This window comes from Somniosus microcephalus, chromosome 20 (assembly GCF_052327205.1).
Source record: "Somniosus microcephalus isolate GS21.2 chromosome 20, FLI_Smic_1.0, whole genome shotgun sequence".
Lineage (NCBI taxonomy): Eukaryota > Metazoa > Chordata > Chondrichthyes > Squaliformes > Somniosidae > Somniosus > Somniosus microcephalus.
In genome coordinates this window covers 7,207,172-7,232,646 of record NC_141006.1, presented here as the reverse complement: position 1 = coordinate 7,232,646, position 25,475 = coordinate 7,207,172, and the positions used below count along the sequence as shown (strand labels likewise).

At 49.5% G+C, this 25,475-nt stretch overlaps 1 protein-coding gene across 1 annotated transcript in view; it reads right to left on the bottom strand.

Moving 5' to 3' along the window:
• The window catches only part of LOC147103040 (potassium voltage-gated channel subfamily KQT member 4-like), a 424,561-nt gene that overhangs the window by 288,949 nt on the left and 110,137 nt on the right, over positions 1-25,475 (bottom strand). The window contains exon 2 of the mRNA XM_085963167.1: positions 19,994-20,146. Coding sequence (XP_085819293.1) covers positions 19,994-20,146 — 153 coding nt within the window. The remainder of the gene's footprint in view (positions 1-19,993; positions 20,147-25,475) is intronic.

Sequence of the window (25,475 nt, the reverse complement as noted above, 5' to 3'; positions counted from 1 at the left end):
GTCCATCGGAGCTGATTGAGCATGGTCAAAGCTTCGATGCTGGGGATGTTGGCCTGAGCGAGAACACTGACGTTGGTGCGCCTATCCTGCCAATGGATTTGCAGGATCTTGCGGAGGCAGCGTTGGTGGTACCTCTCCAGTGCTTTGAGGTGCCTGCTGTACATGGCCCATGTCTCTGAGGCATACAGCAGGGCGGGTATCACTGCTGCTCTGTAGACCATGAGCTTAGTGCCGGGTTTGAGGTCCTGGTCTTCAAACACTCTCTTCCTCAGGCGACCGAAGGCTGCACTGGCACACTGAAGGCGGTGTTGGACTTCGTCATCGACGTCAGCCCTTGTTGACAGTAGGCTCCCGAGGTATGGAAAGTGGTCCACGTTGTCCAAGGCCTTGTCATGGATTTTGATAATCGGGGGGCAGCACTGTGTGGCGGGGGCAGGTTTGTAGAGGACCTTTGTCTTACGGATGTTTAGTGCAAGGCCCATGCTCTCGTACGCGTCGGTGAAGGTGTTAATGATGGTTTGGAGTTCGACCTCTGAGTGTGCGCAGACGCAAGCGTCGTCTGCATACTGTAATTCGACAACAGAGGATGGGACGACCTTGGATCTGGACTGGAGGCGACGGAGGTTGAACAGTTTCCCGTTTGTTCTGTAAATTAGCTCCACTCCAGTGGGGAGCTTACTGAGGGTGAGATGGAGCATTGCAGCAAGGAAGATCGAGATGAGCGTTGGTGCGATGACACAGCCTTGCTTGACCCCGGTTCGTATGTGAATTGAGTCTGTGGTAGAACCGTTGGTCAGGATCACGGCTTGCATGTCGTTGTGAAGCAGGCGGAGGATGGTGACAAACTTTTGAGGGCAGCTGAATTTGAGGAGGACACTCCATAATCCCTCACGGTTGACAGTGTCAAAGGCCTTTGTGAGATCAAAGAAAGCCATGTACAGCAGTCAGTGCTCTTCCCTGCATTTCTCTTGTAATTGACGTGCGGTGAAGATCATGTCCATTGTGCCCCTTAGTAGGCGGAATTCGCATTGCGACTCTGGGAGAAGCTCTTCAGCCACTGGGAAAAGACGATTGAGGAGGATTCTTGCGATGACTTTCCCTGTGGCAGACAGCAGGGAAACGCCTCTGTAATTACCACAATCGGACTTGTCACCTTTCTTGAAGATGGTCACAATTACGACGTCTCTGAGATCCCCTGGCATGCTCTCCTCCTTCCAGATAAGAGAAATGAGTTCATGAATTTGCGCCAGTAGTGCTTCTCCGCCATGCTTTCGTGCCTCAGCAGGGATTCCATCTGCTCCTGAGGCCTTGTTGTTCTTCAGTTGTCGGATGGCCTTTTCAACCTCATGCCGGGCTGGGGTTGTGCCGAGATGGTGGTGGGTAGCATGCTGCTGGATGGAGTTGAGGACACTCGCGTCGAAGACAGAGTCTCGGTTAAGGAGATCTTCGAAGTGCTCCTTCCAGCAAGCATTAACTGCCTCTCTGTCCTTGATGAGTATCTCTCTGTTCTTGGCCCGCAGTGGGGTAGGACCTTGGGTGCTTGGGCCTTAGGCGGTCTTGACTGCGCTAAAGAATCCACGCACGTCGTGGTTGTCGGCTAGCTGCTGGATCTCCTGCGCTTTCTCCACCCACCATCTGTTCTTTAGGTCGCGAGTTTTTTGTTGGAACTCGGCCTTTGGGCGTCGGTAGAGTTGCTTTCTTGCTCTCGAGTTCTGTTGCTGTTTCCAGATCAGGAATGCCTTGCGCTTGCGGCTTATTAGCTCCTGGATCTCCTGGTCATTCTCGTCGAACCAGTCTTGGTGTTTCCTGGTCAAGTGACCGAGCGTCTCTTCACAGGTGCTGATTATGGAGGCCTTGAGTGCAGACCAGACGCTGTGGGCACTCTGTGTCTCTGCATCACTGGGAGTCGTCAGGTTGGTTGTGAGGCGCAGGCTGAATAGGGCTTTCTTAGCGGGGTCTTTGAGTGCTCCAGCATTGATTTTCCTGCGGCATTGTTTCTGTTGCCGCTGCTGTTTTGGGGCTACATTGCTGGAGATGACAGGCGCTGGTCTGTCCAGCAGTCGTCAGCTCCTGTCATGGCGCGGGTGATGCAGACGTCCTTGTGGTCCCTCGCTTGGATGATGATGTAGTCCAGCAGATGCCAGTGTTTGGAGCGAGGGTGCTGCCATGAAGCCTTGTACTTGTCCCTCTGACGGAACAAGGTGATGGTTATGACAAGGCCATGTTCTAAGCATTTCGACAGGAGGAGTGTACCGTTGGAGTTGGCTTTCCCTATCCCCTCTCTGCCGATCACACCTCCCCAGAGGTCTGTGTCCTTTCCAATTCTGGCATTAAAGTCACCAAGAAGGATCATCTTGTCACCCGTTGGGACTCGGGACAGGGATTGTTCGAGGCTGGAGTGGAATTCCTCCTGGTCTCGTCTGTGGTTTCCAGTGTTGGGGCATACGCACTGATGACTGTAGCGCACTGGTTCCGTGCTAGGGTGAGTCGAAGATTCATGAGGCGCTCATTTATACCGCTAGGGGAGTCTCTCTGAGACGCCCAACCAGTTCATTTTTTATGACGAAGCCTACCCCATGGAGACGGTGTTCTTCTTCAGGTTCGCCTTTCCAGAAGAAGGTGTAACCACCGCCTTGCTCCTTGAGCTGGCCTTCCCCTGCCCGCCGGGTCTCCCTTAGGGCGGCGATGTCAATGTCGAAACGTCTGAGCTCCCGGGCAACGATAGCAGCACGGCGTTCCGGTCTGTCACTGTTGGGGTTGTCCATGAGAGTCCTGATGTTCCAGGTCCCGAACTTCATTTTAAAGGGTGGAAGATGCCTGTGCGTGAATTCTTTTAACGTGGGGTGACCGCACGGCTTGACAGAGCAAGGTCTTGGTCCAATGGCAAGGGGATCCAAGACGATTGGAGACCAGGCTCTGCTACAACGGCCTAGCAAACACACAAACATACTGCTACTGTCCTCCTCCCTCCTTCCCGCAGGTCCTCTCTGCTTCAGTTTCGTAGGATGCATTGTGGTCCTCCCGACACAGCTGTTGGCCCGTGCCGCACCTTCCCTGGGCCGCGACCCCACTGCTGGTCCACGCTGCGCCACTCCTGGGCCTTGATCTCGCTGCTGGGCCCGTCCTCGCTCTTGGGTCCCGGCCTCAGACATGAATGATGTTGTCTCTCACAGGATTAAATTAGCACTGATATTCTCACGATCCCTGGCTCCGAGCTCCACTCGCGATCCACTAGTCACTAGATCACTAGTCCAGTGGAGAAGCGTAGTCTTGATGGCAGAGCGGTGTGGGAAATTTGGGAGCTAAATTTAAGTGAAGAGCCAGTGCTCACTGAGAACAAAGAACAGGCATGGTCGGGGGATGGGCAGTGGGCTCAGGTAACTTTAACCGTGCAGCTTGAACTTGCAGTTCGGGATAAAATGCACCCACTATTAGAGCCAGGGGAACTTAAACAGCAGAAGAGAGGAGACTGGGGGAGAAAGAGCAAAGGATGGCAACGGATGGCCAAGGATGGCAAAGGAGCTCCCTAGGGAGCTGCCTGCTCAGGAACCAGTCATGGCTCCCAGTCATATGTGCTGTAGTTGTCACCCTTTTAGCCTACAGCATGTCAGTCAGGGAGATAGAGCTGAGGCAGCGTAGAAGAGGACAAGCTGCTCGCAGAGGGAGGAGCAGGAGGAGAAAGGCTCTCAGCAGGAGGCCTTACCCACCTAGGGTCTTCCGAGAGCAATTCTCTTACAGCAGCCTGAGCTAGACGCAGTATGTGAGGCATCTGTGCTTTATGAAAGAGGAGCCCACCTCTTGCAACCAGACCTGCAGCCTCACACCTGGGCAAGGACAGCTCTCCAGTGGCTGTGAAGGTGACTGTGGCCCTGAATTTCTTCGCGTCGGGATCTTTGCAGGCCACAGCAGGCGACATCTCCCAGTTCGCCGGCCACTGCTGCATAAGAGAGGTGACAGACATGCCTTATGCCGGCAGAGAGGACTTCATTGTCTTCTCTGACCAGGGAAGCAGGCGGAACACGCACGTGGCTTTGCCAGGATAGCGAGATTCCCCATGGTGCAGACCGCCATCTAGTGCACACACATGGCTTTGCGGGCAGTGCAGTTAAATGCTGAGATGTACCGGAACCGCAAAGGTACAGTTGGTGTGACACCATACTCAGCACATCATGATAATGAATGCCCAGTATCCTGGCAGCAGTCATGATGCTTTTATTCTGCGCCAATCTGCTGTTCCCTCAGTCTTTGAGCCACCACGACAAACCAGAGGGTGGCTACTGAGCGACAAGGGCTATCTGGCTCATGGCTCCACTCCGGAACCCAACCACACATGGGCAGCATGCATACAATGAGAGTCACGCTGCCACACGGAATCTGGTAGAGCAGACCTTCAACGGCGCTTCCGCTGCCTGGAGGAACACTGCAGTACTCACCAGAATGCGTCTCAAGATTCGTTGTGGTTTGCTGCATGCTCCACAACCTCACCATCACGAGGGCACAGCCTTTGCCACCAGGCATATGGCGACCAGCTGAAGAGGAGGAGGAAGAGTAGGAGGAGGAAGTGGAAGAGGAGGAACCAGAAGGGAGGAGGAAACCCAGACAGCCCCTTCTTGCCCAGGCTGTCCACGATTGACTCATCCGACTGTAGTACGAGTGAACACAACCCCAATTCCCCATTCAACAATAGTCCCACACCTTACCTTCCCTCTATTACTGACTAGCACAGCATCCTCTTGGCCACAATGCTGAAATAAAATCCACCAGAAAAGAAACATTCCAATCCAACTTTATCCAACAATCCATCCAATATTGCATAACAAAGTGAACTAATCACCCTTGTGCATTCCCTTAGTGCCTGTCTTCAGTGGGCCTTTGCCTGTCCTAGTGCTCCTACGAAGTACTACCCCAGTGGCTGCAGCATGGCTGGTGGAAGGCTGCTGACTTTCAGTGGGAGAGACTGCAGATGCCCTTACAGAATGACCTCGAGCACCTCTGGGCCTAGAAGGCCCGGCTGTGGACTGCACCACCTCGACATGGGCGCCAGCAGACTGGGCTGGCTGGCTGACCGGTAGTAGCAAGGGCACTGACGGAGTTGCAGTGATGGGAGGACACATGCTGTTATCCTGAGAGAAAACAGCAGGTTCTTGCTCTACGGAGCCACTGTCATTCCCGCATGGTGGTGCCTCAGCATTCCTAGCCATCCTTTGGAGGACAAATTGCTGGACTGCTGTGACACCCTGCAAGCCCCTTTCCACACTGGCAAACCCAGCCATGATGGCAGCAGTCTGAGCTTCCGCTGCAGTATTCAGATGTTGGGTGGCTGCTGTTTGTGCTGCAATGGAAGCTGAGACATCGGCCATCAGATGGTGCATGATGGTTGAGTCCACAAGTGCACTAATGGATCTGCCCACCCCTTCCTCGCAGGAAATCATGGGCTCCAAGCTCTGTGCAAAGCCCTGTGCAAGTTTGGTGCCAGACTCCTCCATGCTCCTTGACATTGCACTCAGGCTTTCTATGCACCAAGCATTTCAGTGTGCATACCCATCAGCGTTCTTCTGTAGGCCGCACCATTAAAGTCCTCATCTGAGTCCTCTGCAGCAGAACTCCTGAGCAACCTCGCCGCCCGGGGAGCTGGCACCTGCGCTATCCTTTCCCCTTGTCCTGGCTGCAGCCCACTCGTGCCCAGTGACTCACCACGTGCAGACTCTGCCTCTAAGCTATCCTATAAAGTACGCGCAGTGCCAGTATCTGAGCTGGTGGCTGTGAGTGTCAGATCGAGTGACGGTGTTTCTTCTTCTTCATCACTATCCTCTCCCTCTTGTTCTTGCACCACTGGCCGGACAGGTTGGCTTTCTTGGGTCTCTGAAATGAGAAAGGCACAAGGGTAGGGTTGTGGTGAAGGTGGGGGGGGGATCAAGAGGGGCATGCTTACACCATGTGCAGCTTGTAAATCAGAAGAGATTGTTGGATGAGGGGGAAGTGGGATGTGAGAAGGAGGATTATGTATGAGGATACCGGCATCTTGTATTCTTTTAGCCCCGCTGCTGGCCACAGGCTCAGCCATGCCCCTTTGAAGAATGACCAGCACAGTCTCCTCCATGGGGGTGAGATGATGCAGGCGTGCCTGTCCCCCCGCCGGTTAGGTGTTGTTGGCGCCAGTTATGAGCCATCTTTTCCTGCTAGAAAAGGGAAAGTGTGTCAGTGAGTTTGGTGCAATGTGTTGGGGTGATGTGCCTGTCATGGTGGAATAGTTGGCAGTGTGTGCAAGCTGTGAGATGTGGGTGTAAGCCTTGCAGCATGCAAGTAAGTGTATGAAGTTGAGGTGAAGCTACGATTGTGAGGTATGAGCCGTGTTTGGCAGTGATTGTTGTTGGGTGAGTGATGGGGGTGTGGTGCATTGAGCAGTGTGTGAAGCTAGTGGTGCAGATGGTGGGATATGGCATTTTCAAAGATAAATTCACTGACCTTGACCACTCGTGTGAGGTCACTATTATGCTTCCTGCACTGCACCCACGTCCTTGGGGCTACACTGCTGGCATTTACCACAGTGGCTATCTGCTCCCACTGCACTCTGCACTGTTGCTTGGAAGGCCTCCTGTGGAAAGGGGACCTCTCTCCTCCTGACCTCCTGTACCAGTAGCGCATCAGAGAACCTTAGTGTGTTCTCTCTCCCCTGTTGTGCCATCATTAGTTCTTTTCCACTGTCTTCCGATCCCGGGAGGTGGGGGTGGGTGGATCCAATCCCTGAACCCGGGACGGGTGTGGGGGGCATCCGATCCCCAACCCTGGGTGGCGGGGTGGGGGGGGGCATTGTCTGATCCCGGGAGGGAGGGTACGATCTCAGAGGGGCTTGCGGGGGCCAAGAGGAAGCACTCCTGCTCCTCCCAGCCCACCAAGAGTGCTCCCTGTGGCTGTCACCGCCTCGTTGCAGCTACCGGGAATCCTGATGCCCGGGATCCCCGGCCGGCCACAGTTAAACCTGAAAAGCAGGTTAAATCCGAGGTTTCCAGCCTCATTATCATATTTAAAGTGCCAACCGGCCTCCTGCCCCCTCTTCTTCCCGTTGGGGTCCGGATTCAGATTTTTATCACTTTAATCTCCCACCGACTCCAGCCGACCCGTTTTTTAGGGTTAAAATTCCCCCCAAGGAGTGAGCCCAAGAATTACACTGGAGCCTCAGTGGCTTAGGTGGGTAAATGCACCACACTGCATGGTACCAGGACATATCTGTTCTATTCTTTGCCAGGCCTACGTAACCTGAATTTCCTGCGTCTATTTGCCTGTGTCTTTGGCTGCTGCTCTTGACACAAACCCATTACTTCTATGTCCCTTTTTCTTTCTCTTCTCTTTATACCTCTTGGGCCATTCTCTTCTGTCATCTCCCCTTCCTATCACCCAGTCCTGCCTCCTTTCATTTCTCCCCTCTCGGGTGCTTTGCCTCTCCTAAACCCCTTCATTATTCCTCTACCTTCCTATTAGCCTGCCGCCATCCCAGGCTTGACTCCCTTTTGGATAAGCCCACAGTTTCACTCTGTACCACTCAGCATTCTCCGAAGCGCCCATGAAGACACCCGTCGCTGCTTCTTTACAAGCACCACATCCTCCTCTCTCACGGACCTTCCCACACAGTGTGCCCGCTGGGGCTAATCTTGCCAAACTCTTTCCCAATCCACTCGCCCCTTCTATCACTGACCCCAAGGACTCTACTAGTGCTTCAACAATTACCACCCCTCTCTGTATCTCCCTCCATCATGTCTGTTCACTGAGACCGGGAGGAGCGGACCCGGAGGGAGCACAGCGAGAGTGGAGCAGTTATAATGAGCAGTCCCGAGCGGCAGGAGCCCGAGACCGGGAGGAGCGGACCTGGAGGGAGCACAGCGAGAGTGGAGCAGTTATAATGAGCAGTCCCGAGCGGCAGGAGCCCGAGACCGGGAGGAGCGGACCTGGAGGGAGCACAGCGAGAGTGGAGCAGTTATAATGAGCAGTCCCGAGCGGCAGGAGCCCGAGACCGGGAGGAGCGGACCCGGAGGGAGCACAGCGAGAGTGGAGCAGTTATAATGAGCAGTCCCGAGCGGCAGGAGCCCGAGACCGGGAGGAGCGGACCTGGAGGGAGCACAGCGAGAGTGGAGCAGTTAAAAGGAGCGGCAGCAACTCAACAGAAGCAGTTTTTGAAAAAGGGATGTCAGAGTAAAAAAAGTGACATCGGCACAAGGGAAGGAGCTGATTGGTGGGTAGATGGTGAGTGTAGATGGTGAGTGTATTTTGTTAAGTTTATAAGTTTATTTCTGCTAAGTTAGTTGATAGTCTATTAAATAGAGGGAAAGAGCAGATTGGTGAGTTGCTGGGGAGTGTTTTTTGTTAAGTTTTAAGTTTATTTCTGCTGGGTTAGTTCTTAGTCTATTAAATAGAGGCAAGGCAGGGCAGCTCAGGCCCGCGGAGTGCACATCCTGTGCCATGTCAGATCCTGGACGCTTTGCGTAGCCTGGATGACCACATCTGCGGGAAGTGTCGCCAACTACCAGCAACTCGAGCTCCGGCTTTCGGAGCTTGAATGGCGGCTGGGGTCACTGCAGTATGTGAAAAGGAAAAGACTGGTGAAGGTAAATGTAGGTCCTTCACAGTCAGAGGCGGGTGAATTTATAATGGGGAATGAGGAAATGGCATGGAAATTAAATAAATACTTTGTTTCTGTCTTCATGGAGGAAGACACAAAAAATCTCCCAGAAATACGAGAAAACCAAGTGTGTGGCGAGAATGAGGAAATTAAAGAAATTATTAGTAAAAAAAACAGTACTAGCAAAAGTAATGGGACGAAAAGTCAATAAATCCCAAGGACCGGATGACCTACATCCTCTGGTTCTGAAAGAGGTGGCCATTGGGATAGTGGACGCATTGGTTGTCATCTTCCAAAATTCTATCGATTCTGGAATGGTTCCCGCAGATTGGAGGATAGCAAATGTAACCCCGCTATTTAAGAAAGGAGGGAGAGAGAAAACGTGGAACTACAGACCTGTTAGTCTCATATCAGTAGTTGGGAAAATGCTGGAATCTATTCTAAAGGATGCAATAACTGGGCACTTAGAAACTAATAGTAAGATTGGGCAGAGTCAACGTGGATTTATGAAAGGGAAATCCTGTTTAACAAACCTATTGGAGTTCTTTGAGGATGTAACTAGTGGAGTAGACAAAGGGGAACCGGTAGATGTGGTGTATCTGGATTTTCAGACCTCCTTCGATAAGGTCCCACACAAGAGGTTGGTGAACAAAATTAGGGCACATGGAATTGGGGGTAATATACAAGCATGGATTGAGAATTGGTTAACAGACAGAAAACAAAGAGTAGGGATAAACGGGTCTTTTGCAGGATGGCAGGCTGTGACTAGTGGGGTACCGCAAGGATCGGTGCTTGGGCCCCAGCTATTCACAATCTAGATCAATGATTTGGATGAGGGGACTAAATGTAACATTTCCAAATTTGCTGATGATACAAAGCTAGGTGGCAGTGTCAGTTGTGAAGAGGATGTGAAGAGGCTTCAAGGGGATCTCGACAGGCTCAGTGAGTGGGCGAGAACATGGCAGATGGAATATAATGTGGATAAATGTGAAATTATCCATTTTGGTAGAAAAAACAGAAAGGCAGAGTATTTCCTAAATGGTGAAAGATTGGGGAATGCAGATGCTCAAAGGGACCTGGGTGTCCTTGTACATGAGTCACTGAAAGTGAATGTGCAGGTGCAGTAAGCCATTAGGAAGGCAAATGGTATGCTGGCCTTCATTACAAGAGGATTTGAGTACAGGAGTAAAGAAGTCTTACTCCAATTATATAGGGCCTTGGTGAGACCACACCTGGAGTATTGTGTACAATTTTGGTCTCCTTACCTAAGGAAGGATATACTTGCCATAAAAGGAGTGCAACAAAGGTTCACGAGATTGATTCCTGGGATGGCAGGACTGTCGTATGAGAAGAGATTGAGTAAACTAGGCCTGTATTCTCTTGAATTCAGAAGAATGAGAGGGGATCTCATTGAAGCATACACAATTATTACAGGGTCTGATAGGGTGGATGCTGGGAGAATGTTTCCCTTGGCTGGGGAGTCTAGAACCAGGGGCCACAGCCTCAGGATAAAGGGTAGGCCATTCAGGACTGAGATGCGAAGAAATTTCTTCACACAGAGGGTGGTGAATCTTTGGAATTCTCTACCCCAGAGGGCTGTGGAGGCTCAGTCATTGGGTATATTCAAAACAGAAGTCGATAGATTTCTGACTAGTAAGGGCATCAAGGGATATGGCGATAGGGCCGGTGAATGGAGTTGAGGCAGAAGATCAGCCATGATCTCATTGAATGGCGGAGCAGGCTCGAAGGGCCGAATGGCCTACTCCTGATCCTATTACTTATGTTCTTATCCACAAGGCTGAGAGTTACGTAGATAGCACATTTCTAGAGGTGGTCACTCCGCAGCTTAAGAGTATGCAGGCAGAGAGGAAATGGGTGACCGCCAGACAGAAGAGGAGGACCAGGCAGGTAGTGCAGGAGTCCCCAGAGTGCATCGTGCTCTCTAACCAGTATTCTGTTTTGAGTACTGGTGATGGCGATGGTTCCTCTGGGGACTGCAGCCAGAGTCAAGTCCACAGCACCACAGGAGGCTCAGCTGCACAGGGGGGGAGGAAAAAGAGTGGAAGAGCAATCGTGGTAGGGGAGCAGACAGGCGTTTCTGCGGCCGTAGATGTGACTCCAGGATGGTATGTTACCTCCCTAGTGCCAGGGTCAAGGATGTCACTGAACGGCTGCAGGACACTCCGAGGTGGGAGGGTGAACAGCCAGAGGTTATTGTCCAGATCGGTAACGACGACATAGGCAGGAAGAGGGATGAGGTCCTGCAGCCAGAGTTTAGGGAGCTAGGAGAGAGATTAAAAAGCAGGACCTCAAAGGTAGTAATCTCCGGATTACTCCCGGTGCCACGTGCTAGTGAGTACAGGAATAGGAGGATAGAACAGATGAATGCGTGGCTGGAGAGATGGTGCAGGAGGGAGGGCTTTAGATTCCTGAGGCATTAGGACCGTTTCTGGGGAAGGTGGGACCTGTGCAAGCTGGACGAGTTACACCTCAACAGAGCCGGGACCAATATTTTCGCGGGGAGGTGAGTTAGTGCTGTTGGGGAGGGTTTAAACTAACTTGAAAGGGGGATGGGCACCAGCATATAGGAGTAGAAAAGAGGAATAAGGTGCATAAAAGAGTGAGTGTGTTGGATAGTACTAGAGAAGGTAGTACTAGAGGCGGTAATAGTACCATATTAGATAGGAGCAGACTAAGAAAGACTACAAAAAATTCAAAAATGGGTTTAGAATGCATGTACGTTAACGCATAAAGTCTGGTGAATGAGGTTGGTGAGCTACAAGCACAATTAGCCATGTGGCAATATGATGTTGTGGCAATAATGGAAACGTGGCTTAAAAATGGTGAGGACTGGGCACTTAATATTAAAGGGTACAAGATGTTCAGAACAGATAGGGCAGGAAAAAAGGGAGGCGGGGTGTCAGTGCTGATTAAGGAAGACATTGTGTTGGAAAGGGAGGATGTTATTGAGGGGACAAGGACAGAATCCATTTGGTTAGAGTTGAGGAGCAAAAAGGATATGATCACGTTATTGGGGGTATTCTATAGGCCTCCAAATAGTGAGAGGGAGGTGGAGGAGCAAATCTGCAGTGACATTGCAGAGATATGCAAGAGCTATAGAATGGTGATATTGGGGGACTTTAATTACCCAAATATCGATTGGGATAATGCTAGGGTAAAGGGAAAGGAGGAGGAGGAAATTCTGAAATGTGTTCAGGAGAATTTCCTTGACCAATATGCTCTTGGCCCAACTTGGAAGGAGACATTGCTGGACCTGATGCTGGGGAATGAGGTGGGCCAGGTCAACCAAGTGTCTGTGGGAGAATACTTGGGTACGAGTGATCATCGTATCATAAGATTTATATTAGCAATGGAGAGGAGCAAGGAACAATCTAGAGTGGAACTTCTAAACTGGAATAGGGCTAACTTCAATGGGATGCGAAAGGATCTAGCCAGGGTAAAATGGAACCAAAGACTGACAGGAAAAACTGTAATGGAACAATGGGTGATCTTTAAGGAGGAGATGTTCCAAGTACAGGCTAGGTACATTCCAACAAGAGGGAAGGGTAAGGGAACCAAAGCAAGGGCTCCTTGGATGACGAGGGAGATAGAGAAGATGATGAAACAAAAAAAAAGGGTACATGATGCATGTCAGATGAATTCTTCAAGGGAGAAACAGACCAAATACCATAAGTTGAGAGGGGATGTGAAGATGAAAATAAGATTGGCAAAGAGAGAATATGAGAGTAGAATGGTGGTTAACATAAAAGGGAACCCAAAAATCTTCTACCGGCATGTAAACAGTAAGCGGGTAGGAAGAGGCGGGGTGGGGCCTAGTAGAGACAAAGAGGGTGATATATGCTTAGAGGCGCAGGGCAAAGCTAGAATTTTCAATGAATACTTGTATCGGAGTTCACTAAGGAGGTGGATGCCGACAAAATATCGGGAGAAGTGGAAAAGGTAGAAGCAATGGAAGGGGTGAAAATTGATAGACAGGATGTACTAGAAAGGCTGGGTATGCTTAGAGTGGATAAGTCGCCTGGTCCAGATGGCTTGCATCCCAGGTTGCTAAGGGAATTGGAGGAAGAGACAGAGGAAGGGTTTGCCATAATTTTCCAATCTTCCCTAGATGTGGGGGAGGTGCCTGAGGATTGGAAAGTGGCAAATGTGACACCATTGTTCAAGAAAGGGTGTAAGGACAATCCTAGTAACTACAGGCCGGTCAGTTTAACATCAGTGGTGGGTAAAGTTTTAGAAACAATAATCAAGGAAAAAATTAATGGGCATTTGGAGAGATTTAAGCTAATTAAGGAGAGCCAACACGGGTTTGTAAAAGGAAGATCATGTTTGACTAATCCAATTGCATTTTTTGATGAAGTAACAGAGAGGATTGATGAAGGGAATGCAATGGATGTCGTCTACGTGGATTTTAGGAAGGTGTTTGACAAAGTGCCACATAGAAGGCTGGTTAACAAAATTGAGGCTCATGGAATAGGTGAGTCAGTGGCAGCTTGGATAAGGAATTGGCTTAAGGACAGAAAACAGCAAGTTGTAGTAAATGGCTGTTTTTCAGACTGGAGGATGGTAGACAGTGGTGTTCCCCAAGGGTCAGTGCTGGGGCCACTGCTTTTTTTGATATATATAAATGACCTGGATATTGAAATGCAGAGTAGAATTTCTAAATTTGCCGTTGACACCAAACTTGAGGGTGTGGCAAACAATGAGGTTTATACCAATCGACTGCAACAGGACATAGAAAGGCTAGTAGAATGGGCAGACAAGTGGCAGATGGAATTTAATACAAAGAAGTGTGAGGTGATGGATTTTGGTAGTAGGTACAGGGAGAGGCAATATACACTTAATGGCACAGTTTGAAAGAGTGTGCAGGGACAGAGGGACCTGGGAGTTAATGTGCATAGGTCCCTGAAGGTGGCGGGGCATATTGAGAGAGTGGTTAACAAAGCATATGGGATCTTGGGTTTCATAAATAGAGGTATTGAGTACAAAAGCAGGGAAGTTATGATGAACCTTTATAAAGCGCTGGTTAGGCCACAACTGGCCTAGTGTTGTGGTATAGTGGTTAGCACTGTTGCCTCACAGCGCCAGGGACCCGGGTTCGAATCCGGCCTCGGGCGACTGTCTGTGTGGAGTTTGCACATTCTCCCCGTGTTTACGTGGGTTTCCTCCGGGTGCTCCGGTTTCCTCCCACAGTCCAAAGATGTGCGGTTTAGGTTGATTGGCTATGATAAATTGACCCTTAGTGTTAGGGGGATTAAATGGGGATATGTGTTAGGTGTAGGGGTTACGGGGATTGGGTGGGATATGTGTCGGTGCAGGCTCGATGGGCCGAAATGGCCTCTATCTGCACTGTGGGGTTTCTGTGATTCTGTGAACTGGAGTATTGCGTCTGACATTCTTGTCATTCATGTGTAAATGACTTATGAAATAATACTGGGTGGCCTGCTAGTGTCGCTGTCCAGGGAGAGTATAAATACTCGGGCATGGGGCCAGCTTGCTCAGGACATTCTTTAACAGGAACTAGTGAAGGACACAACATGTTGAAAAACAGTTAATTAAAGCCTTGTTTAATACTCAGACCAAGTGCCTAGTAGTTTTCTTACGTCAGCGTCCAGTTCTGGTCACCACACTTTATGAAGGATGTGAAGGCCCTTGAAAGGGTGCAGAGGAGATTTACCAGAATTTGTTCCAGGGATGGGGGATCTTAGCTACAAGAACATGTTGGAGAAGCTGGATTTATTTTCATTAGAGCAAAGGAGGTTGAGGGGTGATTCAATAGAGGTGTACAAGATTATGACGAGTTTGGATAGGCTAGCCGGGGAAAGGCTGTTCCCACTGGTTGATGGTACAAGGGCTAAGGGACACAGATTTAAGGTTTTGGCCAAGAGATACAGGGGGGATGTGAGCAAAAACTTTTTTACACAGCGAGTGGTGATGACCTGGAATTTGTTGCCAATGGAATTGGTGGAAGCGGAGACACGCAGGGGGAAAAATTCGGTTGCTTTGCACCTCCCGTTAACGCCTAAGAGGGCGCTAACGGGGCGCAAAGCAACTAGCACCCGGACGTGGCACCGCCAGCGCCTCCCGCAAAATTCAGCGGGAGGTTAGCATCGGCGGTAACTGTTAGCGCCCCGCGGCACTGTGCCACTGGCGATAACATCATCGCTGTGCGCAGCACCCCGCTCGCGCCCCGGCCATGATCATCAGTACCGCCCCCTGACTTATCGCCAGATGCTATGTCCGACGGGGTCAGGAGGGGCCTACCTGCGGCCAGGGCGGCGCTAATTAAAGGGGAGTTGGCGGGCGGTCATTTTTGTTGCTGGCCGCCTGCCAGCACCTGCCCCTGTTGCTGTCCCCGGCCCCCGTGAAGCCCCCCCGTGGGGTGCCGGCTGCTCTCTGTGAACCCAGCACTGCTCGAGTGCTGGGCTCGTTTGCTGGCACTCCCATCCCTGGTGGCCCAGCTGGGTGCCGGGACGCGCTGCGCCAAGCCCCTCCCCTTTAATAAGGGGAGGAAGGCCTGCAGTACCGCAGCACGTAGCGCCGCGATATTGCCTCATAGCACCCCAAGAGGGTCGCGGGGCACTTCCAGTAGCGCCCCTCCTCCCTCTAGGGGCGCATCCTGGGAAAATCAGCTGCGGGGGCGCTAATTTTTTCGGGGCGCTAGAAATTTTTCCCCCTCAATGTTTTCAAGGGGAGACTGGATAGGCACTTGAGGGAAATAAACTTGCAGGGCTACAGGGATGGAGCGGGGGAATGGGACTGACTGGATTGCTCTGCAAAGAGCCGGCACGGACTCGATGGGCCGAATGGCCTCCTTCTGTGCTGTTATGACTCTATGACTTGCGAACGAATCCCTTGACATCCATGACTTTATTGTGGATGATTGCATTTGGCAACATGGCCGTGATGGAAACTTGGCTCATGTGTGATGATATGTTACCCCTTCAATCCTTCCTGTCTGGCAATACCTTACACTGCCTACCCCGCCCAAACCAATCGTAGTGGCGGTGTGGCCCTTATCACCAAATCTCACCTGCGACCGTACTCTACTCCTCTGGCACCTTCTCCTGCCAAGAGTAACTCACCTTGTTCCACCTCTCTTGCCTCTTATTTAAAATCCTCATTCTTCAACCCCCACCTCAAGTTTCTCACCAAAATATCCTCACTGCTTTCTTCCCTCAGCCTCTGCACCGAACGACCTCACATCCTTGGTGTTTTCAACATTCATCTAAGCTCACCGTGCCCTCTCTTATTTGAGTTCACTGCTCTCCTGTCTGCCCTTAACCGCTCCCTCCATATATTCTCTCCTACCCATATTCACAGCCACCTGCTCAATCTTGCTATCTCACGTGGCTTCTCTATTCCCATCGTCTCAATCACAGACAAGGCCTCTCTGATCACTTCCTTGTATCCCTTGTCCAACCCCAATTCCTCCTGCGTCCACCCCTGGAGAAAATTATCCCCCAAGTCACTTACAACAACACTGCAAACTCCCAACTGTCTAGCCTTTGGCCATCTGTTCGTCGCAAAACTTCTGCAGCATCACACCGTCACCTCTACCTCTGATGTCCTTGTCCCCAGTAAATCTCTTAATCTCTTCTACACAGTGAACTTCCTCATCACAGAATCACACAGAAACCCCACAGTGCAGATAGAGGCCATTTCGGCCCATCGAGCCTGCACCGACACATATCCCACCCGATCCCCGTAACCCCTACACCAACAGATATCCCACCCTATCCCCGTAACCCCACGTATTTAATCCCCCTAACACTAAGGGTCAATTTATCATAGCCAATCAACCTAACCCACACATCTTTAGACTGTGGGAGGAAACCGGAGCACCCGGAGGAAACCCACGCAAACACGGGGAGAATGTGCAAACTCCACACAGAAGTCACCCGAGGCCGGATTCGAACCCGGGTCCCTGGCGCTGTGAGGCAACAGTGCTAACCACTATGCCACCGTGCTGCCCTTCTTGACTGTTCTGCAGCCTTTGACACGGTCGACCATATCATCCTTCTCCAACGCCTTTCCTCCATTGTCCAGCTTAGTGTGACTGTCTTTGCCTGATTCCACTCTAACCTATCCAGTCGTAGCCAGAGAATCCCAACAATGGCTTCGCTTCCTGCATTCACTCTGTTACCTTTCGAGTTCTCCAAGAATCTATTCTTGGCCCCCTTCTATTTCTTCTCCACATGCTGTCCCTCGGTTACATCAGCTGAAGTTATTACACAAGGTTCCTCTCGATCCCTCCACTGCCACTGCTTGTCCAACATCCACTCCTGGATGAGCCAAAATTTCCTCCAATTAAACATTGGGAGGAGTGAAGGCATTGTCTTCGGCCCTCGCCACAAACTCTGTTCCCTCACCACCGATTCCATCCCCTTCCCTGGCCACTGACTCAGGCTAAACCAGACTGTTCACAATCTCGGCATCCTATTTGACTCTGAGCTGAGATTCTATCCCCATATCCTCTCCATCATAAAGACTGCCTACTTCCACCTCTGTAACATCGCCTTTCTCCACCCTTGCCTCAGATCATCTGATACTGTAACCCTCATCCATGTTTTTGTTACCTCCAGACTGAACTATTCCAATGCAGCCCACCCACCATCAACTTGAGCTCATCCCAAACGTTGCTGCCCGTATCCTAACCTGCTCCAAGTCTCGCTCATCCCTCACCTCTGTGCTCGCTGACCTGCACTGGCTCCTGGTCCACGAACACATGGATTTTATAATGCTCATCCTCGTGTTTAAATCCCTCCATAGGCTCACCCCTCCCTATCTCTGTAACCTTCTCCAGACCTACAACCCTCCAAGAATTCTGCGATCAACTACTCTTATGAATTCCCCACCCGCTTTTCCCCCCATCAGTGGTGGCCGTGCCTTCAGCTGTCTAGGCCGTAAGCTATGGAATTCCTTCCCTAAACCTTCCCACCTCTGCACCTTCCTTTCCTCCTTTAAGACCCTCCTTAAAGCCTACCTCTTTGACTGAGCTTTTAGTCACCCGTCCGAGTATCTCCTTATTTGGCTCGATGTAATATTTTGTCTAATTACGCTCCTGTGAAACATCTTGGGAAGTTTTCCTACGTTAAAGATGCCATATAAATGCATGATGCTGTTGTTGTTACTGACCCAGCCTCATTAGAAAGGCCTCACATTCCATCCAAGCAAGGAACAGAGAACACGGAAGAGTGAAGTAAAATTTTGTTTCATGACCAATTTTCTCCCCTCCTGATCTGAAGATGCTGACTTTTGCTCGAGTAGAATTCCATGAGTGCTGGTCACCCCCATTACTTTCTCCAAGCAGTTAATAATCACTGTGAGTTTGGTAGTGAGTGTCAGCAGACTAATCACAGTTGAGCCCAAGCCTACCTTAACCCAATAGGGGCAATTCTCCAAGTATGCACTGATAGTTGAGGTTCCCTGTCTCTAGTGTGTGCTCAGAAAATTGGTCTAATGTCAATCGCACTGCAAACGGAGACCGCTGTGCAGCAATTGGGTGCGAGAAGCCTGGCCGATTATCCTCTTACCTACTCAACACTGTTGAGGCCAGTAATGGTGGTCCCGCGGCCACATACGAGCAACATACTTACTACAGTTAATATTCCTTCCATAAAAGTAGCATTTTGCTTGTTGTTTATAAACACTGGATTAGTCAGGTGTCCTGCAGTGTTTAAAGTGATCTTTACAAGTGATGAGGAGGAAGGGAAGGCCTGGCTGCAAGGCAGCTAACTCAGCACAGACTGGAGCCCTCCTGATTCAGCGAACTCACTGAATATCTGCAGCCCATGTGAAGGACACAGTTTGGGTCCCATACTTATATTTTTTTTCACAGGGTGGTGCCTGAGACGTACAGTTTGTGACTAAAAACCTCACGCCCAGAATTTGTCCAAGGGGTACCACTCTGCTGATTACCAAACCAATGTGGATGAAAAGGTGCAGATTTCTGATTCTTTTTAAAGCTCTAATTGGAATTTCTGATTTATTACTTAATTAGGTTCTGGGCTTTACTGGATATGCAGATTTTGAAATTCCTAATTCAGACAGAGACAGGCAGGAATCTGGTACCAACAGTCTGTGTGGGAGAGATTCCCCTTGCACAGCAGAAAGGTAGTTATACAATTGGAGCCCTTGTACTATTTACTGGAACTCCTTGAGCAGGTTTTACTATTGTCAGCAACATACTTACTACAGTTAATATTCCTTACATAAACATAGCATTTTGCCTGCTGTTTATAAACACTGGATTAGTCAGGTGTCCTGCAGTGTTTAAAGTGATCTTTACAAGTGATGAGGGGGAAGGGAAGAACTGGCTGCAAGGCAGTTAACACAGTGTATACTGGACAAAAGGGAACAATTCACCCCAGTCTGCTATTGTATAGCTCATGTGTGTCTCAGTGTTAGCTCCTGTACACGTACAATGCAAATCGGGTAAAAAAGTGGACGCTCACTCAATCTCGTATTGTACAGCTTGTGTGTGTCTCAGTATCAATTTTACGGCATGTACAATAATGTATGTTTATCTCATTTAAATATTTTAGTGGTACTGCTTGTGTGTAACATGGCATGCAGAGACCACTTCTGGGTCAGGGGCTGCAATATTGAGCACCAGCAGCCATTCAGTACCACTTATTGTATTTATTTTTCAGGTGCTTCAGTTAGGTTATGGGAAGAACGCCCCTCCCCGGGACCTTAATGAGCTTTGCGCACATTGTGCACTCTGAGCACACCATGCACTGGTGGCTGCATTGGGACATCTTCAGCACATCACACGTACAGTAGGCCTCAGGTCCTTGCACCCAATAATACAGGGCTCATTATGCGGTGGCAGTTTGGAGGGTCCTGCCACCGCATTATCAGCCACAGTGAGCATCACAGCTGATCCCAACCCTGTTGTCACTCAGTGGCCACATGCATACAATTCCAGGAAGAGTCACTGCACACTGATCAGGAGCAGGAACCCGGGCTGATTTCTTCCCCTCTTGAGCTAAGGAGCATTAAGGCCAATTATAGAGTCCTTACCACTGGCCTGACTCAGATCCTATAACTCGGCATAGATGAGCAATTGAACATGGGACCTTCTGGTGTATGACTCACTGCCACACTGGGTGGGGTTCTACCCACTGGATCATTGGGAAGATGATCTGCATCCTTAATAACCTAAGCAGACTATTATGTGCACCCTTACCTGTGACACTAATGTGCGCCTTCAGCTGTGGCACTGTTCCTGGTTACTGTTCCAGGCATTCTATTCTCAATCAATTATAATAAGTTAAAAAGTGACAGAATGTAAAATGGCTAATTACATTTATACTCAGTTAAACTTTCCCCACTGGTCCCACTCGCCCCTCTTACCAGGATGAAGAGTCCGGAGTTTGCAATATCCTGGTGAGCGGGTATGGTGGAAAACACCGACAGGACGAGACAGCTGAACACAAGCAGGAATCTGTTGGAGAAGAAAAATAAATGAAGCAGATATAGTGAACACAGGAGATGTGGATCACAATCCTAACTGTGCCAGTGTTTATCTCACCATTCCGGAGCTCCTAAAATTCCCAAATTACAGAGAACTAGTCTACAGACAGCAAATCTATTCAGCAAACAACTATTAGAATGTTGTACTGACCTGGCATTGTTGGATTATAATTACCAGTGATCATCTACTGTATAATACAGTGCTGGTGTACAATTACCAGGGATTATTGTATAATAGACTCAGTGCTAGAGTACATTTACCAGGGATTATTGTATAATAGACCCAGTGCTAGAGTACATTTACCAGGGATTATTGTATAATAGACTCAGTGCTAGAGTACATTTGCCAGGGATTATTGTATAATAGACTCAGTGCTAGAATACATTTACCAGGATTATTGTATAATAGACTCAGTGCTAGAGTACATTTACCAGGGATTATTGTATAACAGACTCAGTGCTAGAGTACATTTACCAGGATTATTGTATAATAGATGCAGTGCTAGAGTACATTTACCAGGGATTATTGTATAATAGACTCAGTGCTAGAGTACATTTACCAGGGATTATTGTATAATAGATTCAGTGCTAGAGTACATTTACCAGGGATTATTGTATAATAGACTCAGTGCTAGAGTACATTTACCAGGATTATTGTACAATAGATGCAGTGCTAGAGTACATTTACCAGGGATTATTGTATAATAGACTCAGTGCTAGAGTACATTTACCAGGATTATTGTATAATAGACTCAGTGCTAGAGTATATTTACCAGGGATTATTGTATAATAGACTCAGTGCTAGAGTACATTTACCAGGGATTATTGTATAATAGACTCAGTGCTAGAGTACATTTACCAGGGATTATTGTATAATAGACTCAGCGCTAGAGTACATTTACCAGGGATTATTGTATAATAGATTCAGTGCTAGAGTACATTTACCAGGATTATTGTACAATAGACTCAGTGCTAGAGTACATTTACCAGGATTATTGTATAATAGATGCAGTGCTAGAGTACATTTACCAGGATTATTGTATAATAGACTCAGTGCTAGAGTACATTTACCAGGGATTATTGTATAATAGACTCAGTGCTAGAGTACATTTACCAGGGATTATTGTATAATAGACTCAGTGCTAGAGTACAATTACCAGGATTATTGTATAATAGACTCAGTGCTAGAGTACAATTACCAGGATTATTGTATAATAGACTCAGTGCTAGAGTACATTTACCAGGGATTATTGTATAATAGACTCAGTGCTAGAGTACGTTTACCAGGGATTATTGTATAATAGACTCAGTGCTAGAGTACATTTACCAGGGATTATTGTATAATAGACTCAGCGCTAGAGTACATTTACCAGGATTATTGTATAATAGACTCAGTGCTAGAGTACATTTACCAGGATTATTGTATAATAGACTCAGTGCTAGAGTACATTTACCAGGGATTATTGTATAATAGACTCAGCGCTAGAGTACTTTTACCAGGATTATTGTATAATAGACTCAGTGCTAGAGTACAATTACCAGGATTATTGTATAATAGACTCAGTGCTAGAGTACATTTACCAGGATTATTGTATAACAGACTCGGTGCTAGAGTACATTTACCAGGGATTATTGTATAATAGACTCAGTGCTAGAGTACATTTACCAGGATTATTGTACAATAGACTCAGTGCTAGAGTACATTTACCAGGGTTATTGTATAATAGACTCAGTGCTAGAGTACATTGACCAGGATTATTGTACAATAGACTCAGTGCTAGAGTACATTCACCAGGATTATTGTATAATAGACTCAGTGCTAGAGTACGTTTACCAGGGATTATTGTATAATAGACTCAGTGCTAGAGTACAATTACCAGGATTATTGTATAATAGACTCAGTGCTGGAGTACATTTACCAGGATTATTGTACAATAGACTCAGTGCTAGAGTACAATTACCAGGATTATTGTATAATAGACTCAGTGCTAGAGTACATTTACCAGGATTATTGTACAATAGACTCAGTGCTAGAGTACAATTACCAGGATTATTGTATAATAGACTCAGTGCTAGAGTACATTTACCAGGATTATTGTATAATAGACTCAGTGCTAGAGTACATTTACCAGGGATTATTGTATAATAGACTCAGTGCTAGAGTACATTTACCAGGATTATTGTATAATAGACTCAGTGCTAGAGTACATTTACCAGGGATTATTGTATAATAGACTCAGTGCTAGAGTACATTTACCAGGGATTATTGTATAATAGACTCAGTGCTAGAGTACATTTACCAGGATTATTGTACAACAGACTCAGTGCTAGAGTACATTTACCAGGATTATTGTATAATAGACTCAGTGCTAGAGTACATTTACCAGGGATTATTGTATAATAGACTCAGTGCTAGAGTACATTTACCAGGGATTATTGTATAATAGACTCAGTGCTAGAGTACATTTACCAGGGTTATTGTATAATAGACTCAGTGCTAGAGTACAATTACCAGGATTATTGTATAATAGACTCAGTGCTAGAGTACATTTACCAGGGTTATTGTATAATAGACTCAGTGCTAGAGTACATTTACCAGGATTATTGTATAATAGACTCAGTGCTAGAGTACAATTACCAGGATTATTGTCTAATAGACTCAGTGCTAGAGTACATTTACCAGGATTATTGTATAATAGACTCAGTGCTAGAGTACATTTACCAGGGATTATTGTATAATAGACTCAGTGCTAGAGTACATTTACCAGGATTATTGTATAATAGACTCAGGGCTAGATTTTCAGTTGCTTGCGCCAGCAGTTAGCGCCTTAAGAGAAGTGATTTCCGGGCGCTATGCGTGTAGCGCCCGGGCGCAGCGCAGTTTGCGCCCCGCCCCAAATTAAGTTGCCCGTTAGCGCCGGCGCAAAGTTTAGCGCCCGCCCGGATGCGCGCGCAGAAAATGACGTCACATCCTCGTGCAACGCCCTTTGGCCGCCCCGATTGCAAACTTCAGTCGGACCGCCCCATTGTGCGGCGGGCGGCCGGAGCGTTTGGAAAAAGGAACGCAACACAACCAGCGCGGGCCCCGGGGGGCGCTAATTAAAGGGAACGTCCTCTCCAGTATAAAGGCCATCCATTATTTCAGAAAACAGTCTTGTGCAACGCATTTCTGGAGACACAACAAGGAGGATAGCTAACTGGTTTCAAGCAGCAAGAGCCAGGTATTTTTGGACTCAGGCAACAGCGCTGCAAGTGGCCATTTGGAAATTAGAGTGTTTGCCAGGATTTGATGGGGGTTGCATGGGGTGCCAACGCGGAGCTGCAGCTCCATGTCCGTAGGGCTCGCAGACGTATTGTGAGAGGGGCAGCCCTGGCTAGAGGCAGAGGGGGCTACAGGCGTCGGCCACGTAGGCCTTACCCAGTCAGGCTATACCGCCAGCAGCGCTCCTACCTAAACATGAGTGCCGCGCGATGTGTTAAAAGGCTCCGATTCCGGAAGGGGGTGATTGCAGAGATCTGCCACCTGCTTCGCCGAGATCTGCGGCCAAAGCTCAGGTGCAGGACGTCTCTGTCGGTGGAAGTGAAGGTGACGGTGGCATTGAACTTCTATGCCACCGGCTCCTTCCAATACGCTGCTGGGGACATAGCAAACATCTCCCAGTACGGCGCGCATCGCTGCATCCGCCAGGTGACCGAAGCACTGTTCAGAAGGAGAAGCCAATTCATCTCCTTCCCCATGGCCCTGGAGAGCCAGCATCAGCGCGCATTGGGATTTTCCAGACTCGGGGAATTCCCCTTGGTGCAGGGCGCCATTGACTGTACGCATGTGGCTTTGCGGGCCCCTCTGGAGCATGGCGAGCAGTATCGCAACAGGAAGGGCTACCATTCTCTGAATGTGCAGCTGGTCTGTGACCACAAGCAGCGCATCATGGCAGTCAATGCCAGCTTCCCAGGCAGCAGCCACGATGCCTTTATCCTGCGGCAGAGTACTGTGCATGACATGTTCCAGGCACAGCCTCCCCCAAGAGGATGGCTACTCGGGGACAAAGGCTATCCTTTGTGCACCTGGCTCATGACCCCGCTCCGCGCGCCCAGGACCGCTGCTGAAGAGGCCTACAACGAGAGCCATCAAACCACCCGCAACATCATCGAGCTAACTATTGGGGTCCTCAAGCAGCGGTTCCGCTGCCTTGATCGCTCCGGAGGAGCTCTCCAGTATTCGCCGGACCGGGTCTCCCAATTTGTGGTGGTTTGCTGCATGCTACACAACCTGGCTATCCGCAGGACTCAGGCACTGCCACCTGACGTTGGACCAGCACCTCAGGAGGAGGAGCAGGAGGAGCATGAGGAGGAGGAGGAGGAGGAGGAGGAGGAGCAGGAGTACGTTCCCAGGAGGGAGCGACCAGGGCCAAGGGCCGCACGACGCCACCTTATTACACGGTACTTCTAAGCCCCCTGTCAGGGAATGGCCAGGGGCCATGAGGGAAGATGAATGCAGCCGCTCCGCAAGCCCTCAGCCGGCGAAGCCAACAAACACTAAGAAGAACAACCATGGAGACTGCATGAATAAAGATAATTTTTTATTAAACAAAAATGAAAAGCCCTTCCCACATGAATCCCCAAAAACAATAAACGGGCCCCACAAAAAGCCCAACAAACGACTCACTCCCACAAACTGGGGAGGAGCCACTCCACCTTTATTGAAACCGGGCCTCAACGTCGGCCTAACGCAAAAAAAAAGCCCTCCAAAAGCACAACCATGGGCAAAATAAAGATGGCCACCGCCATATTAAAGGAAAGCTGGCCACACCCTCTACTGAGTGGCCCGCGAGGGCGAGACCTTGGCCAGCATTTTGCCTCCCCTGCCCTGCCTGCTGCTCCTTCGCAAGCTCTGCCCAGTGGCTGCTGCGAGGCTGGGGGAAGGCGCCTGAGGCTCAGATGCCCTTCCGCCAGATGCCGCTGGGGGGCGGCCTACACGGCGTTTGGGCCTCGAGGGGCCGTCTCCTGAGTGGCGCGCCTGAGCCTGGCCACCATCAGCTGCAGCCGCTTGCCCTTGACGCCCCAGAGGGGGAATGGCGGCGACGGATGGTGCAATGTGGGCCAGCTGGCGTCTGGGATGCGCTGGCTGGTGCTGTGGCGCGGTGGCACTCGGCCGGGCCCGCACTGCAGGATCCGCAGCAATCAGCCGACGGCCGGCTTGCTGGGATGGTCCAGCGCGGCGCCTGCCCTGGCGATGCCTGCCTGAGACAGCGCGTGTGGCAGCAGTGAGTGGCCCTCTGGTCCTGGTGTGCGCGCGCATCACATCCGCCAGGGTCTTGACGGCATCAGTTAGCATGCGGCCAGTCGCGGCAGTTGCTGCCCC